At 48.0% G+C, this 19102-nt stretch overlaps 1 protein-coding gene across 2 annotated transcripts in view; it reads left to right on the top strand.

Annotated features, from left to right (window-relative positions):
• Positions 1-19102, top strand: part of LOC144159416 (venom phosphodiesterase 2-like) — a 39549-nt gene continuing 20447 nt past the window's right edge. Inside the window, exons 1-9 of one of the 2 annotated variants that reach the window (XM_077690890.1) lie at positions 1-298; positions 6080-6210; positions 6998-7030; positions 7119-7212; positions 8745-8811; positions 10347-10521; positions 11647-11766; positions 12469-12578; positions 13658-13905. In XM_077690890.1, the coding sequence (XP_077547016.1) occupies positions 271-298; positions 6080-6210; positions 6998-7030; positions 7119-7212; positions 8745-8811; positions 10347-10521; positions 11647-11766; positions 12469-12578; positions 13658-13905 (1006 nt within the window). In that variant the 5' untranslated portion in view covers positions 1-270. Of the gene's footprint in view, positions 299-3029; positions 3151-6079; positions 6211-6997; positions 7031-7118; positions 7213-8744; positions 8812-10346; positions 10522-11646; positions 11767-12468; positions 12579-13657; positions 13906-19102 lie in introns of those variants that run through there. The other variant, XM_077690889.1, reaches the window with a different exon arrangement.

Genomic DNA, 19102 nt, shown 5'->3' with positions numbered 1-19102 from the left:
GCACCCGCCGTTCGGTGTCGAGTAGGCGCTTCGAAACGCGTGGGGGACGCGCGGAGTTTTTCCCGGCCGGTCGGCCACCATCGCCGCACTCGCCACTATCACAGGCCGTGCTTATCGCAGTGGCGATGCGCGATTTCCCTGCACTCGTTTCTGGCCCTCTTTGACGACTCGCCGAGATTACGGCCGAGAAGGAACGCACCGGGGACACGACAAGACGGCGGTCGCGACGAGTCAGCGGCCCGCGTTTGATCGAGTTCCATCGGAAGCGCGATGTCCAAGAACGGGCACACCGACGGCGGTAAGACGACGTTTCGAGTAGAAATTTGGGGCCTGACGCGAAGACGCTATATCTGAACAACGGAGCGCACCGTTCTGTTGGGGTTTGTGGGCCAAACCACCTCCTGGTGTTCTTCAACGCACGCCAAAATTTTGAGCACGCGGGCACCGCTTCAACAACTTCGATCGGTTGTAAAGGGCCTTCTTATTAACCCCGCCCGAGTGACGACTCGGGCTTCTGCGACCTGTCATGAACAGACGAGTCACGGGGAACACTTTTATGTAACATGGGCCACCGTGACTGCCAGAACTGCGTGCAGCTCTTGTTGTGCGTGTAAATTGTTATCAGGGCGAATGATTGAATTATTAAAGTAAGGAAAGCTAGCAGTCTAGAACGCCAAGAACGGCCCAGAAGAAATAGTTTTCTGATTTAGAATGAAGACGGGAATTTTGAAATGTTAGGAAATAAAAAGTGGAGATAGATATACGCCTCCTGCAAGGACAATGCCCGACCGACCGACCCATCAACCCCAGCCGGAACTTCTGGGCCTATAGACTTGAAATTTCGGAAGTACTTTTACGGCATTAGTACTCACAAAGTCGGGAGATGTTTGGAAACTACACTGCAAAGGGCTAAATTCTGTTTTCGCGAATTGATAATTATCTCACATGCCCGTTAAAATACTGAGGTGCTTTTTAACCTTTACAGGGTATACCCCTAACAGACTCTGGGCAGTCTATATTTGGGAGTACATGACGTGTTTTTACAGATTCCTCAATATGTATGTATTCAGCCCGTTGATGTATCCTGCTTGTTTTTGCTTACAAATGTTACCCATGGATAAAAACAAATTTGCTTTAAACCATTAAAAACTGAGCGGAATTATTGAATTCTGAAATTATAATGGCACTGGACTGAGGCCGCTACCTTGTCCAAAGTTTCGCCTCGTATACAAATATTGGTGTATCCACGCATCGGTGTTCAAAGAACTCCATGCAACGTTTCCATTATTCAGCTTCAGAGAGAGAGAGAGAGAAGGCTCTTTATTGAAAAAGCAGAGAGTTTTGCCGGTGTTTGTGATCACCTACATGCTTCTCTGCTAGGGGTCGGGGATGTAGGGAGAACAGGCCCTAGAGAGAGGTGGGCAGAAAAGAAAAAAAAAAAGAGAGAGAGAAAAAAACGAAGAAGCAAAAACAAAAACACTGGCGTGGTTTGGCGGGCGTGGCGGACTATTTTTTAGATTGTGTTACAGAATTTACAATTTTGAAATGTGGCCAATGTCCTGCAAATATGAAAACAAACTTTTTAGGGCCTGACGCTGCTTCGATGGGCTAGTCCATGGTCCTAAGATGGTCTTCAAAGTTACCGGCCCTTGATCTAGGCGTTCAATATCTTCAAAAAAACGGGATCTTGGTGCCAAGTATGCCACACATTCTAATAAGATATGTTCGACGGTTTCTATGGAAGAACAGTTATCGCAGTACGGGTTGGTCGTCAGTCCGAGGCGAAAGAGGTAACTGTTGGTGTAGGCCGAGTTCAGTCGTAGGCGATGATATAATGTCTCCAGCCTACGAGGGAGCTCCCTAGGAAGTTTTGATGTCAAATCAGGGTCAATCGCGTGCAAAAATACTTCATTATTGGGTTCGTTGCTGCGCCATAGCCGGTTTCTTTCACTTACTGCAAAGCGATGGGCCATGGTGGAAGCGTCTGTTTTTGTAAAGTACACTTTGCGGTATTTGCGGTGGTTAAGGCCCATACGGGCCGCTTCATCGGCTTTTTGGTTTCCAGTAATACCACTGTGGCCAGGTATCCATTGCCATTTTATAGTGTGTCCAGCAATGCAAGCGAGGTGGTGAAGGTAGGAGATATCGGCGGCTGCGGTATGGTGATGGGAAGACCTGCTCCTCCTTGACAGAATTTGCAGAGCTGCCTTGGAGTCTGTAAAGATACTCCACTGACGCGGCTGGTGGCGTAAGACGTAAACAATCGCTTCTTTAAGGGCATATAGCTCAGCCGCTGTAGATGATGTTGGTCGCTCCAGACGAAATGAAAACATTTCACCCGTAAGTGGCACGTACATTCCAGATGAAGAGCTTTGCGGGGATGACGATCCGTCCGTAAATATGTGTGTTCTAGCCGAATGCATTTTATACATGTATTCTAGCACAATATGTAGTATTTCAGTATGGGACATTGTCTTCTTGGGGCCACTTCCAGGGATGCGACATTGAATCTGTAAAGGAGTAACGTTCCAAGGAGGAAAATTTCGAGGCATTATTTGTTTCGGCTGGTTTGGAATTAACAGGGGTATTCTGCCAATTGCTTGGGCGAATCCAGAGCTCGAGCAGCTTGAGGATACGCGACTTAAAAAGTGATTGCTTGAGTGAAGCCGATGCCTCAGGTGCACACGGAGAGTCTCCTGTTTTCTAATCACGTCAAAAGGCAAGCAACGTGCCTCCGCAAGGGTTCCGACGCTCGAAGATCCCTTCGGAAGCCCAAGACAGATGCGTAAATTGTTGTTCCTTGCTGCCTCAAGACTCTTCTTGCTTGTGTCTGATATACGTTGTAGGACTGGGAGGCTGTACCTCAGCGCACCATCAAAAAACCACAACTTCGATGCATGCAGTTCGTTGGTACAGTGAACTCTCTTTTTCTTAATTACCCATGGTACAGCGTACAAAACACGTACGGCAGCCTTAAAAGCCGTCATACTCAAACGCATCTGCGCGCGCGATCTGGAGCGGAAGTGTGCTAAGTGCCGGCAGCGAGTTTCATGCAAACTACGACCGAAGCACGCGCGGTCGCAATCGAGAGAGCAGCGCACTTCAGCTGTGGACACCGGGCTGCGTGGCGAATTGCGCAGCCGGCGACAGGTGAGAGAAGCTAGAACCGCATGTATGCACTGCCTGCACTGTTGCTCAACAGCGGCGAGATAAGGAGGTCGCTTTCGTAAAATGTGTTCGCGCCGGCAAACCGGCCACGACACGCTTGCTGGCGTTTATACCTTTTTATCGTATAATATGGTGTGCATTTGGTTCTAAGAACAAAAAAAGCTATCCGCACGTATGTCCGGTGCATAATCATAACCATCGTCGTCATCATCATCAACATCAACAACAGAATCAACACGGGCGTACCAATAGGCGGAGGACGATCCGTACGTACCTCACTGATATGGTGAAGAGCAAATGAGTAGGCTGCAGGATACCGCACGACTCGTGGTTTTCCCTCTCGAGGCACAGGATCGTCACCCTGAAGCCCCTCAAAACGAACAATGGCTTGTCGCCTGCTCTTTTTTGACATTTAAAATGGATTCAGGAGGAGTGCATCTATATTTGTAGGTGTACACATCAGCCGCACCACTTTCGGTGTTTCTTTTTTGTGTTCACGTCCTTTCGTTGCCATCTTGTCGTATTATATTAGTGCTCTCAAAGCGGACACCTCATCGTGAAGCCTCGTCTTAGACTGCATTGTACGTTTGGCTTCAAGCAAAACTTTATCCGCACGCTCGTGCATACGTAATCGTGCAGCAGCATCATCATCCTTGTGGCGTGAATCCCTCACCAGTGTACGACCGGCGTCCCACTAACGTGGTTTGTACATTTGGGAGTGTCGTGACAATCGTACTCCTCATAACAAGCAGAGCAAACGCTTCCCGCTTGCGACTTTCAGCAATTTCTTTCTTTTTTTTTTTGCTCGTGAACTCACTCATTATGTTACTTTTCTTTCACGTACAGTTCGCTACGCGGAATTGTGTTTGACAAGGCAGGACAGTACTGGTGTACAAAGTGATCAAGCAACCGCAGATCTAATATATCAAAGAAACACAGGATCAGCGTAGGGGAACTAATCGGCGGGGGGAGGAAAAAAAGTCACGGGAAACAAAATAAAAGTTGCGATCACACACAGCTGGTACGGAAAAGGGAAAAAAATGCAACAAGCGGAAAAAAGTTCGTGTCACTAGCCACGCAGGTTGAAAATTTGCTGCTTAAGAAACGTGCGAAGGATGTACAAAGACGCAAACTAGACGGCGTTTTTTTTTTTTTTGTTGAGGAAGTTTTACATGAATGGTCACCATCTATTATAACTCGTTACCTTTATTTACTAGTATGATCCAACAGCGATGTTGCTTATGTTTCCTCGTACGCGCGTACGATAGCGTACGGGTAAAAAAATCCTGCATTGACAAATTTAACTGCTCACACTTTATTCATCTGTTTATTTTAATAATCTGACTGTGTCTTGTCGTGGAGCGACCACCTCGATGCGGTTTAGCCGCCAGGGAACCGCAGACACCCTGATCGAATGTTTTTAATGACGAAGACTGACAGATCTACCACGACGATGATACCTATGCCCTAGATGCCAGGAGCTACGTCTTCCTCTTCTACGCAATTCCCAAGACCTCTAAGGGCGTTATATATCCTCAGAGGTCACACGTTTATACGATGTGCGAAACGACTGCCTGCAACGATGATGCCGGGGACAGAACCGTGAAGGCGGTCAGAGTCGGCGGCTGCACCGTCGCTGGCGAGTTCAAATATCATTTTTTGCCGAGGCTCGGTATTCCTAGACTGACCTAATTGTCAATGCGATCCGAAATGCAGGTCATCTTGCGAAGAAAAAAACCCATTGGGAATTCATTAATCACACCTGCATATCCGGTAATGGAGAAAGGGTAATTGATTGGTTGGTTATGAATTAACAAAACTTGGTGAGCTAGTTGGTGTGTGTTTCTACTTCGTCTTCGTCTGCTTAGCGCCCATTTTATTATTTCCTATTGGTTATGAACTTCAACGCGCCGACGCTACACAGGCGATGAGGCGCGCCGTAGTGGAAGGCTCCGGATTAATTTTTGTCCACCTGCATCCTTGGGATCAGCGGCACAACGCCTTAGCCACTGAGCCACCGCGGCGGGTGAGCAAGGGTAATGCGGAGCAAAATGTTCTGCACGATCTTTTTGCAGCGGCTTCGCTACGGGAAGATTCAGGTCACCTCAGCTTCTCCCTATGAGTAGCCGCGGGAACGGAAGCCGACCTGTCACAGCTGCCGACATTTTATGCCAAGCTGTGACCCACTAGCACATCCTGGGAAGAAAGAGCGCGTGTAATCGCGATGCTTGCTAAAAGCACCGGCTGTTTGTACAAGGGGGATGGACTTCCGTTCTTTAGAAAGTAACGTGAAGACATTTAATGTGCCCGGGCTGACCGGTATGTGCGTGTCGCTATATGCGTTACCGACATCGCTATTTTTTTACGTGGTTTGTAAACTAAACATTTTTTCTCTATTGCTCCTGCTGAATATTTTTGACAATTTTGCTACTAGTTCATGGTAAAGAAACAAGAAAGGAGACCAATTTTTGGTTGTATTTTCCCTTTCGAATACCTCGGACTTGTAACCGCAATGCATCGGTGTGGCCGAAGTACGAGTTGTCTCCCGTTCAGGTGTCATTGAGTTGAGACCTGTTGCTCTAGCACGAACCCGTGACGCATCTTAAATATACGGCTTACTGCGCGATGTGAGGTGCGCAGTGCTTCAGGTAAACTTATCGCCCTGTGTTTGCCGGACAGTTATTTATGTATTTGCCCCCACTGGGATCCTAGTCACGGCTGTCGTGACTAGGATCCCAACACGTGCATGGTTCTTCCCCTCAACAGCGGAGTGCCTTAGCTTAAGGCTATCACATGGCGGCGGTTGTGACGTAACCAGCCGTTTCCGACGGGAAATCCTGCGGCCACGACATGAAGTCGCTGAAAACGAAACTATGTAGCTCTACCGCATTGTAGCGCATTTTATACGCAGCCGGCCTTCGGAGCGAGACGGGCGGCACAGTGAGCCACGAGCGGGGCGGCTACATGCGTCCGAGCTCGGCGGGATTTGCATCCGGCGAGTTCCGCTTCGACATGGACGAGGATCAGAGGCCGCCCATGTGGGTGAGCACTGGCGAGCTATTGGGTTATTAGGCTAGTAGTGCTTTATAAACCGCCACCTATAAACCGGAAAGCACGGGCGGCTTTATAGAGAAAGAAGCGAAGCCCAGGCAGTGGAGTGTTTCGTGTGCTTCCTCCCTTTGTGGCGTCGTTTTTGTGCTTTAACATCGTGCACTAACCGGCTCAATTCGGCACTGCACTAATTGGTGATTAGTCTGAAATATATTTGTGGGCTGCAAAGTTGGTACAAAAGGGTATTTTAAGATAGAGCAGCTCGGGGAGTGAAAATTACGTAAATTACTACAAAGCCACACCATCCGTCGGAGAGCGCGGTTGAGGCGCTTACCACTCAAAAGTTCGCCGATCTGTAACTTGCACTCCGCATGCAATCACTCGTTTGTTCCTTAAGATGGGTGGCGCTACTTCAGCAGCTGTTGCGTCATTTCGTGCCTCCGTTGTTGGTTTTGTGGCATTCGTTATTAATGCTCACTACATAGATGCTGAGGGCATGGTGAAATGCCTTGCCATTTTTAAGACCTGTCTGCCTCACCAAGGGAAAGAAAAGTTTGTTGTACGGAAGCTGGAAGTTTTGTTAGTCCTGGTATGCACTCAGACTCACAGAGACGTCTCTAAGTCATCCTGCGTTTACTCAAGGCGTTGCTGTTTCTTTGTCGATTTTTTTGCTCTTCAAATGACTACGAAAATAGGAGGTACGCGTGGTGTGTTTTACACTTTGCGACAACAAGCAGCCGACTCGACAGTGCGTGCCCCTCCATTCGGTCTGTTTCAGAGCTGGAGGCGCATCTTGGCAGTCTGTCTACTGGTGAGTCTCGGAACAATCCGCTTTGTTATGTGTGTGGCAATGGAGGTGGGGAGACGTCGCCTCTTTCCCTTCGTTCTCCGCTGCTCAGGCCGTGGTTCTGCTGGTGTCCTCCTTTCTGGGCGGATACTTCCACGGGCTACACACGGGCAAGAGGACGCGAGACCAGCTGGGAAATCTCTCCGGTAAAAACGACATACGGGGCCGTTTCAAGGCCTCCTCGCGCGGGGGGCGCTCGGCCTATGGTTCAAGTGGGGGAAGCAGTTGCAACCCCCTTAAGGAACTGCAGCTTCAAGAGACATTTAGTTACGCTTGCTGCACTGCACTCATCCTCTGGAAGCTAAATATCTCTCTCAATATCTCTCTCGATATCGGCCTGTAGTTTATGCCAATACTACAAGGGTGGAAGTTTTAAAGGGGCCAAGCAGTCCGATGGGCCTCTAATCTATTCTATTCCTTCCGACATCAGCTGGCAGGCGTACACTTTTCTGATTATGTAATCGCGTTGTAACTAGGCAAGAAGAGCACATTTTTCGTGCGTTGCGAATGTTTATTTTTCTAATTTATTAGATGACAAAATTGTCTGCCCTACAACACGCGTACAAGAATCGACCTTCTCAGTTTGCCATTATTAAAATTAAAATGGTAGAGAAATTTCAAGAATTGTCTACTAATGCGTAAGCGTTTATTCCAGCCGTTTTGGTATGCACCGGTTTTTTCAAAGTCGGCTTCACTATATACTTGTGTGCATTGCTAAGAAGTAGAAATTTTATTCTTATATCAAAGTAGGCTTCACTACTATACACAAATGCATTGCTAGTGCATCAGATCACGCGTTTTTGTATTTTTTTTCCAATTCTTTCTTCATAGATTGTAGTTTTGCGGAGGATTTGCGTTTATTGCATTTATTTAGTTTTCAGTTGGGTACTCGCCATGGAGTGCTTACGCATTGAAGTTAATTAATTCTTGAAATAAGAGTACAGTGTCTGGTCGCTTACCGAGTTCTTCGCCAAGCGATGAAGATTGGTGCACCCTTGTTTTCGAAAGAATGTCTTTTGTTCTGGAAGATCGACATGCAGCAGAGTACAAGCGACTGTCGTGAGACCTTTATGTACGCTCACACTGATAGGGCATGCGAAAGACGAAATGGGACGGATAACTGTTCACAACTTCTTCGAAAACATTAAACGTCTGGAACAGGGACCAATAACTCTCAAGATTATTTTAGAACCATGGATTTGCCCTCAAAGCAGCTCCAAGCTCTACGGAGTCTGTTCTCTTATTTGGATGACATTGGCCTAATTTCAAAATTGTAAATTACATGGCTCAAGCTCAGACCAAAAAACAAATTTGTGACAGTGCGTTATCGCGCGAAGTCCACGACAGGTTTTTTTTTTCTTTTTCTTTCCTGCCCAGCTTTTTTTTGGGGCCCTTTTTTCCCCCATCCCCATACCTCAGCAGAGAAGCATGTAGGCGACTGTAAACGCCGGCTAACCTCTTTGCTTTTTCGGTAAAGAGCCTTCTCTCTCTCACACACGTATGACTGCGTGCTCGGGGAATTTGAGATAACGTGTGACGAACGTCTATTGAATGAAGGGTCTTTGTTTTCGAGGATTTGGAGATGAGATTAAAGGGGTCGCCAAAAAAGGGTGAGCAATAGTATGCTGACCTTTGAGGTTCGCCTCTCGTGTCTATCGCGTGCCCTTTTTTGACCCAGAGGAACTGTTCGACTCGGAATGGCAGCGCCTGCCGTGCATCACCGAGGACGAAGTCTGCCCTCAAGGGTGAGTCCTTTTCCTTCACGATAGCCGCTCGGTATACGTTCCGCCTCTCGCAGCCGTCTTCTTCTGGTCACTGGTGCCGTACATGAGACGCAGCTGTGGCACGTTCTCCAAGTGACGCTAATTGAAAAACAAATGAAGGAAGCTCACAGTAATGCGTTTGAAGGTAGCGAAGCTGTACGCAACCTTCACACCATCCCGTAGGTTTAAGTCCACGATTGCAGCCGGTTTGCTTTTTCATCGCCGCCGCAGCGACCTTTACTCCATCATTGGTGCTATAAGTGGGAGCTTCTTTCATTTTTTTTTTGTAATTGATAATCATTGGACATCACCTTGGAGGGGCGTACGCTATGACCTGTCTTTCTCGTTCCGAACAAGTGTTGCCACAATTACGGCGAATGCTGGAGTCTTTCTCGTTCCGAGCAAGCCTTGCCATGATTACTGCGAAAGCTGGATTTCTTTTTTTTTTTTTTTGACAGTCTTGGCCAATCACCCTAAGTATAGGTATGCTGGCTTGACAAACGTGCTCCGGGGACGCTGGGCGGTCGTCGCGAGGCACGTACACAAGAGCGATAGGCATACTCTTGGATTTTTAATTGCCGGGCGGCCGCCGAGAGGCCCGCGCTCGCGTGCGCGTGCTCGGCAATTTCTTGGTGTTTTTAACTGCGGACACCACAAATTACGATTTGCTTAACAGCTTCGCTGTTAAAAAGCCCGACTTAGTTGAGGTTACAGTTTACAGAATATAACACACCGGTGCTACTTTTATATAGTTTTGCCCCTTTTTTAAGGGGGCACTGCCAAGCATTTCGTTATGAAATATCGTAGGCAGTGCGTTTAAGGACGGGACGCAGAAGAAGAGCATCCGGGACAAGCACCGTCCTCTGACGCGCTGCCTGCGACGTTCTGTAACGAAAACAACCAACTGGCGAATCCTATAGCGCCTCAACTCTTCGGCATGATGCGGTGTGGTGTGTGAGTAAGTCTACACTAAGGATTTAGAAGAATTGGGAACTGGAGCACGCAAAAGGCCGGAGCAATGGAGAAATATTCAGAATCTTCGAGCACCTGTGTACTGCAACCCAGCTGCAACATGTATAAATTACTGCAATAAATTTGAAACTTGAATTAACACGACATTGCTTCCGTGGAGCGAGTGGTAGATCCAAGGAGGTTGTATCCTCCTTGGGTAGATCGCGTCCAGTCTCAAGCGGAACGCGGGGTGTGGGCGTGGGAGGGGAGGCTGAGGGGGGGGGGGGGGGTACCTAAGTTCTTTTAACCTGGCCCCCAGCTATGTAAGTCAGGTCCTGCCTCAACCCGTTGCGCACTCCTAATCAAGAAAGTGAAGGTGCCCACACCTCTTCCCACCCGCGCCTTTTAACAGGAGGCGGTCGAAAAATGGACAGACCCGGGTGGGGGAAGGAGCTGCAAACGCTACCGCATCAGAGATCATGTACAGGCATGCTGCTTTTCCGGCGCCTGGAACTCCAAATGGGCGCACCTCCCGAAGCGTGCGTGTGCGTGTATACGGGATGCAGGTTCGGCGAGTCTCCCCCGCTGATCCTGATCTCGCTGGACGGCTTCCGGGCGGACTACCTGTCCCGCGGCCTGAACCCCTCGCTGGAGCGGCTCGCCCAGTGCGGCGTCAAGGCGCCCTTCATGCGACCCGTCTTCCCCACCAAGACGTTCCCCAATCACTTCACCATCGTCACCGTGAGTGCCTTCCCGCGGAGCCTCGCGTGCGGGGAAGGGGAGAAGAGCTTTATAGTGAGGCTCCTCGTAGGCTGAAGGTTTATGAATGTACGCAAGCAACAGCTAGTAGTTTATTGGCGGGGTCGGCTGTTTACACGGTTTTCGGCGACGTGCAGTGAACTTTCTGGAGCCCCGAAATTCTTCTTGTGCTGTAATACGCGTATCGCTTCAAGGCAGGCATGGCCCGTTATGTGGCAGGGGTGTCGGTAGACAGTTGAATGTCTGCAGTTTTCTCTAGAATAAGCCTGTGAACAGATATTGGTGATGAGGTACGTTGTGAAATGAGATATTTGGAAAGATCGACAGAACAGTGGCGAAGTTGTTCGTATTTAATTTCTTTACGCTTTTTTAGTCGACTCGACTAGTGTTCGCCGCTTAGATATGGTGCGTTCTCAGTTTCAATTTCCGGCCAATACACTGCTTGCTTAATTCTCGAGACATACCTTGGTGGTATTTATTTTGTGTTTTCTTTATTTTGTCTTTTCTTTGGCTTGCGAAGTGGTATTACAGAAGAAAGCGCTGGGTGTATAGGGTGTTCGTGTAAACTGACACCTCTCATTTCACTTTTTTAAAGCGAAAGCTTTCTTAGTGGGACCAATGGCGTCCTGTCAAAAAAGCTAATGCATTTCCCCATAGAGCGGTTGGTCGACCGAAAAGCTGATAAGATCTCTGGACACACGGCGTGTGCGTGAAACCAGCCTTCCATTGTGTCAAATCAATTACTTAAAAACCGCAAAAAAGTAACGGTTATATATAACACAATACGCGCATCGATCATAAAGGAGTGCAACAGTGTCTGATAAACAACATATCCGTATACATTTATATTGTTCGTAGGTGCGTTTAGTTGGTGCGCGAAAATTCGTCGCATCGGTTCATTCTCCGTCTGCGATTTCGGTTTTTGAAAGTTTGACGATCGATTGGACGCACTTTTAGTGAAGATTTTGGGGCACTTTTGCCTCAGTTCGTATGTGAGAAAGCTTTCGCGCATTTCTCAACTTTCCTTGGAAAGGGTTGGTAATGTTTTTCTGTAATCGCAGCGAAGTGCATGTGGGCGTTTCTCTGCCACTGATTCTCTTGCCGCAGGGCCTGTGGCCCGAGTCTCACGGCATCGTGGACAACAAAATGTACGACCCTGAGTTCAAGACGCTGTTCAGGCTTGGAAACGCAGAGTCAGCAAAAGCGCGCTGGTGGGAGGCCGAGCCGGTGAGTTGCCGCCGCACGCCAACCAACCGTTCCAAACGGTGAATGTGTGCCTGTGTACTTGTACAGACGTGGAAGCGATGATTGAATAATTTACAAGGTGTACGCGAATGATGGGACACTTGGGTTCTGGTTTTAACAATGAAGATCAGTCCTTAAAATACAAATCTAAGGAGCACCGACAGATGGGCGAGCTGGTAGGGAGACATGATAGAAAAGAAGCGCAAAAAAACAAAACAAAAAAAAAAAACACTTGACGAAGGAGCAAACTACACAGGACGACTGCTCGTCCGGTGTAGTTCTTTCCTTCGTCTTGTGTTTTTTTTTTTGCGCTTCTTTTTCATTATGTCATCCTAATCTAGTTGCAGCTAATTCGACAGCATGTATAAATTATGTTTTCTATTTAGTAATAAAGTGAGAAGTTAACGAGATGTAACAACTTCTTCGACAGTTTAAATTTGCACCAACAGTTTAGGTTATTTCTGTTCAAATTCTGCTGGAAGCTATACCGTTTGAACAACACCATTGTTTAACGCTTTCCCTTTATCACAGTTCAAAACTACTGTAGCGTCGCCGATCCACAGACATTCGGTTATCCTATCCGATAGCCATTGCCTTGGTCTCGGTGTCTAACTAATTGTTGTGGCAGCCATCTGTGTGAGCCCTGTCTCAATCACCACCGGTGTCGTGTCTCCGAGTGCCCAGATCTGGCTTACAGCCGAGAAACAAGGCAAGAGCGCAGCCACCTTCTTCTGGCCCGGATCGGACGTTGACATCCAGGGAAAGTGGCCGAGCCACTTCTTCCGATACAACGAGTGAGGGCTGCTTCATTCATTCATTTTATTTTTCAGGTTCAGATTTAATTTTTTTGTTCCAGAAGGTAGTAGTTAGAAAATCGTAAATATACGGAGAAGGGTCCCAGTATCAAAGACTGTAGTGAGTTCATAGATTCATAGATACAGGTTGATAGTGGGAAGATACATAGATACAGGTTGATAGATACATATCGGTTCATAGATGCAGGTTGATGGTAATATTTACACACAGCAAATTAGTCGCTTAGTTGATTGTTTTATTACTCTCTCGCTCTTGTGATAGTGGAAAACTCCCTCATTCGCTTATTCGTGAGGATATTCAGTTATTTCCCCCATTCGTGCAGTATTGCATACAGTCAGTGTCAGCAGCAGCCACTCATTCATTGCCGAAAGTTATTTACACAGCAATGATAAATAATTTCAAACGCCAAATTGAAATTTGTTTTTTAAGCATTCAGTAAGTTATACAGACTATAGCCCAGTAAGAAAACAGCAACCAGATCACAATTAATTAAAAGCTCCTATGGTCTTGAGCTCAGACTTTGTCAGCACGATAGCGACTTAGTAGGCTTGCCTTCTACAAAAAAGAAATCAATAATCGAATCGTAGTTAATTAATACCTTTAAAGCATCTTGAACGGCAGCGTAGTAGACACAGACACAAGGGGAAGAAGACGACAGGACGGCGCTGTACTCGCACATAATTTTATGAAATCGCAATACAAACTTAAGTACTACGGCCAAACCCACGTGCTCTCACATTATGACGCACAACTAGATTATCACACATATTTCAGACTGCATGTATTGGCACTGATTATTATCCCTGGTGTCTGTGTCTGCTACGCTGCCGTTAAAAATGCTTAATGCCAACTTGCCCAAATATCGATCCCTTTGTTATAATTTGTACCCGCCGTGATCTGCACTCAGACCTCCTCAGTAGGCTTGCCTTCCAAAAAGAAGACCGAAGATAATTTTATCCGGGCAATTGGTGCGAAGGCTTGAGTTCTCCAGAAGATTGCGCTTGTACAAAGACGACCCTCCCTCCGAGCGGCCTCAATTTGGGATTTGGGTGCGCAGGATGATCCCGTGGCAGAGCCGCGTGGAGGTGCTGCTGGCGTGGCTGGACCTGCCCCCGGAGCGGCGCCCTTCGCTGCTGACGCTGTACGTGAACGAGCCGGACAGCGCGGGCCACGACCACGGGCCCCACTCGGACGCCGTGGACGAGGCGCTCGAGCTGCTAGAGATCATGCTCGACCGCCTGGTCGCGGGTCTACAGGAGAGGCGCCTGCTCGGATGCGTCAACTTGCTCGTCGTCTCCGACCACGGCGAGTATACCGCCGCGCGCGCGGCCAAACACTGTCTAACCCGCCCGGTAGTAGAGCAGTGGGAATGGATGAATCTGTTCAGTGACTTTGACACTGTGGATTCAATATACGTGGGTGAAAACTTTCGTGCAACTAAAAAACGGCTAACGATTACTTTACTCACTAATGCAAAATTTGTGCCCAGCGGCCCTATTCTAGGCTGCACAAATTCACAGTGAATTCGCCATGTTTTTTTTCGTAAACACAACGTAAGCAATCAGTGACGTAATGCATGTGTAGATATGACGACATGCAGTGTAATTTGACGTTTCACTCATAAATATCACAACCAAGGTATCAAATATTGTACATAAAACACATAAAAACACTTAGCATGTATTATAAAAATAGGGCGGAAGCTGAGGTTGGCAATGGAAACATATTTTTTCATGTTAAAATTGGCGTCAACACCCCAAGACGATCAAGTAATGTTGATCCAAAAGCGAGCGAAATGCGCATGTTGAGCTAAGTACATCACGCAATCTTTTTACCGTGTCTATTTATTTCTTCCAATCGCTTTTAGTAACAGAGATGAGCTTTCTCCTTCAATGCAAGCTTTGTTGCGTTGTCACCTTCCCCGCCGTCACCGCCAGCACGCTATCGCCTGCTGCTATCACGGCTGCTATGTTACACGTGCATGGCGTGACCACAGAAAAAGACGGCCGTGACAACTCCGTGGCCGTGACCATCGGTTATATAACGCATGAGGGCAGCGAAGCGCTACGACTGATAACGGCGGAGCGTACCGATGCCGCCGATTCGCTCTTTCGTCAAGCTCGACTTCAATCAGCGCAGTAATGAATAAAACAGTCAGTTTTCTTTGTTATTTTTCTCTTGAGCTCGACCATGGGACCCACAAGCTTACCTGAAGAAGTGTGGACAAATGCCATGCATTGGGTTCTCTTTGTCATAGAGAGGCTTCTACTGCCCTCTTATGTTGCTGTTACGCCAAACAAATATTTTTATTTTATTGCCAAACATAAAAAAAAACACGGCACGTTATTTGTATGCTCAGTGACCGCTGACTTGTAAGCAGCCAAAACTATTATTTCTTTCGGTAGAAAACAGCTCTAAACTGCGCGTCATGCGAAACTGCACCTGCTGCAAATTCACGGGGATTTCACCGCGCCGAAGGTCGGTGCCGACAGCAGCCGCCATTTTGAAGCTGTTAACGTAGCATTACGTCACTTTTACGCAGGCTAAAGTTGCCAATGTGTGACGTGTTCGTTCCAGCCAACTGTTTAAATTACGTCACCCCTTCTTAGCCAATCACAGAGAGGGTGTGGAATAGAAGCCATATTGTTGTTGAATAGCAAAAACACGCCTACGTTGTCATGTTCGCTGCATTTAGTCTAGTTTTTCATTGCCGGCCAAGAATTACGCGCTCTCAGTTAAGAGAAATAAGGCAAACTTTAGAACTGGTGCCAGTAAACGTCATGAAACGTCAAAATGACGAAAGCACACACAACCGCTTTGTCAACCGGAAGCACGTGACCAAAACTGAAAGCCATTCAGAAAAGACTTCCGGCAAATTCACAGTTTACTGTGAATATGTGCAGTCGAGAATAGGGCTCCCAGTTCGAACTGCAGTCTTCTCGGTCACGGCGCGTAGCTGCTGCGTCTCGGGAAGTGATCGCGTGATCAGCGAACGCACGGCGGCGCGCGCTACTCTGCCGTTATCTCGCAGCGCGTCGCCGCCGCAGAGCACGTTGCTACAGATCGTGTTTGAACCTCCCGCGGAAACGTCACGTGGTTCGGTGAGCCACGCAACAAGGAAAGCGCGAAGAACATCCACCGGTTGCCTCGGTCGCGGTTCAGCACTCACTCCTAAGTGCTGCAGTGCGGTCAGGCGGAACTCACTCGTGGGTTCTCTCGGCGGCAGCGATGGTAGCCGCCGGCGCGAACTGCTTCTCAGGAAGCGAACGCACATCATCGCCGAGCGCCATAGAGTTTCTCGATATTACCTAGAGTGGAAACTGTCTTTGCAATCACACGCCGCCATGGGAATTGTGGGTAGCAGGAGAATAGGACCGGCACCAAATTGTTATTGCAAAGGGCTGCGGATTATATTTGTCGACTCTGATGTGCTTGTTAATTCTGTTTTCGGCACGCTTTTCGTTTCCGGCATTTCACTTTCTGGCATTCAAGAGTTAGCACGGATATGTCTAAATAACAGCGAAATTAGCACTTAACGCATGTTCTTGCGGTAGCGAGGCATTGTAACCACATGCAGCGACGACGACAAGCAACGCGAAAAACGTAACTCAATAGGCACAACAAACGTAAAGTGAATGACAGCGACAAGCGAAAAAAATCAATACACTGCCGCCAATGTCCTCCGTCGCCGTCGCTGCCGCTCGCTTATGGTCTGCTTTCTGGCCGGAAGAAAGCGAGCTATGACTACGGGCCCGGCGGCCTCTGTATAAGTTTTTAAGTGCGGAGCCCTTTATGGGCTCGCCTTGTCGTCGTAGCTCGCTAACGGTCGATGTCAAGCTACTGCTGGAATCAGGCGGCGCATCGAGATGACGGACCCAAGTAGAGCCTGGTGTACCGTCATCAGGGAGTCACGCGAAGGCTTCGAAAACCACGCGGTTTAAATAGTCATAACCGTTCGAACCTCGTGAACCGCTGGCGCTTGTCATACACGTCCCCGTTGTTTAGCGCAAAGAAAACTGCAAGTACATTTCAGGCAAAGTCTGTGTATATAACCGGCAGCCCCTGCGTTCATTTAGTTAGGAACGCTCGTTGGGTTGGTTTTTACGATAGTATGCGAAAAAACCGGCCGCGCAAGAAAAAAAAAAAAATGGCGCGTTCGAAATGACGCAGAAAGGCTCCATCCACGCAAGAAAAAAAATGGCGCGTTCGAAATGCCGCAGAAAGGCTCCAGCCACGCAAGAAAAAAAATGGCGCGTTCGAAATGACGGGAAAAGGCTCCAGCCGCACAAGAAAAAAAAATGGCGCGTTCGAAATGACGCAAAACAGCTCCAGCACACGAAATTAAAGCAAGCACAAAAAGAACAGAACTCCCGCAGTTTCAGGTAGTTGGCGCGCGAGCACTGTGAAGGCGGGGAATTTGAATTGCATATTCATCAAGATAGGAGTGAGACATGGCTGCGAAGAGCATGATGGGTGGTAGCAGTGAGCGGATAACGGCGCCACCGTGCACTATGGCGAATCACTGCTTTGAACTTCCGACCCCTTTCACATTGTGTGTAACGGCTTTAATTTTTTTGATTGTCGCTGTCGCCCACACTATCTGTTTGCTACACCCATTGAGTTACGATTTTCGCGTCGCTCGTCGCCGTCGCTGCATGTGGTTACCCCTTGAAGTATGCACTGCCTCAGACAGGCGCAATGAGGCAACATACATGGTGACTCGACAAGCCGGGATTTATTTGCCATTTAAAGCATTCGTGCAATTTCATAATGCTTTGCGTGCGTGCTTGAAGACTTACTTGCGGAAATAGCTAGGCTTCGCCTCTATGTTTATTTATATCTGCTTGGATAAAACAAATAAATACAATACCACTACCTCACTTTTGCATCTCTAGTTGTTGCATCTGCTTCGCCTGACAAAGCACGTAGCAGACGATGATGACACAGTATTAAGAGGAAGCAAGAACACAGTTTAAGACAACCTAAATAATTTATTTCCAGCTAAGTATTACAAAAGAAAACAAAGGAAACAGCATCTAGTTTGGAGTATGTCATAATTTATAAATATATCCGGGACGGCCCTCTGTATCTGGCGGCGTGAACCAAAGCGAGACGCCTGCTTCTTTGTCTTTCTAACCCCAAAATTTATACCGAAACCTAAGCATTCTAAACACAGTATTTCATAGAAAGTAAAATTTATTAATGGCATCACTTTTGGCAACAATTTATTTTTAACAAGAACACTATTTTCGTAGCCACAAAGTCGTTGCCGACCATGCCGCGCCGAACTTCCGGCCGAACTACACGGTACGGCGGCACTCATTGAGACATGGAGCGCTTTCGCAGAATCATGTTGATACTAGCGCCAGATTCCACTCTAGCGAGAAACTGCATGGTCGAGAGCACGACGGTACGCGCTGCTATGGCGTCATCTCGCGACGCGTCGCCCCGCCCAGCATGTCTCACTGCCTCCCCCGCCCACTTTCGCCAAGCCTCACACTGTCGCCGCCGAGGAGTGTCTTGTGCGTGCTCAGCATACTGCCCTCCCCCTCACATTTTCACCATGCCTCACACTGTCGCCGCCGAGGAGCGTCTTGTGCGGGCTCAGCATTCTGCCCTCGCCCGCACACTTTCGCTACACTTTCCTCCCCCGTTTTCTTTCTTTCTTCGCTCGCTCGGTTACGACGCCGATGTCAAACCACAGTAGCGGCCGCCAAAGTGCTGCGCACGCTGGAAAGCGAAAAACATTTTGCAGATATTTTGCCTTGGTATGAGATGGCAGCCGACCATTGTCCCTGAAGAAGAAAGCGTATGACAGCTGCATCTTACCGGTAGTCACCTACGGGGCAGAAACTTGGAGGCTCACTAAGAGGGTTCAACTTAAATTGAGAACGACTCAGCGGGCAATGGAGCGGAAGATGATAGGTGTAACATTAAGGGACAAGAAGAGAGCGGAGTGGGTCAGGGAACAAACGCGAGTTAAGGACATATTAGTAGAAATTAAGAAGAAGAAATGGACGTGGACAGGGCATGTAATGCGAAGGCAAGATGACCGTTGGTCACTGAGGGTAACAGAGTGGATCCTTAGAGAAGGCAAACGTTGCAGGGGGCGGCAGAAAGTTAGATGGGCATATGAGATCAGGATGTTTGCGGGGATAAATTGGTCGCAGTTAGCACAGGACCCGGGGATAATTGGAGATTAATGGGAGAGGCATTTGCCCTGCAGTGGGCTTAGAGAGGCTGGTGGTGATGATGATGATGACGTCGTCGTCATCAACAAAGGCCTGTTTTATGTCCACTGCAGGATCAAGGAGTCTCACATAGACATCCAACCACTCCTATCTTGCACTGGCCGACTTCACTACTACCCCCCCCCCCCCTGAAAATGTCTTTGTTCGCCCCTTCATAGTGATAATGGTCTTGCCCTACTTCTAGTCCTATAACTCGGTACTCTCACCACCGGGAGTGCACATTTGTTGTATACCTTTTCTTTAAGCCTAAG

The sequence above is a fragment of the Haemaphysalis longicornis genome, unplaced genomic scaffold, assembly GCF_048455015.1.
Source record: "Haemaphysalis longicornis isolate Haplotype H1 unplaced genomic scaffold, Haemaphysalis longicornis Haplotype H1 scaffold_10, whole genome shotgun sequence".
NCBI lineage: Eukaryota > Metazoa > Arthropoda > Arachnida > Ixodida > Ixodidae > Haemaphysalis > Haemaphysalis longicornis.
This window is presented reverse-complemented; position numbering and strand designations above follow the sequence as displayed.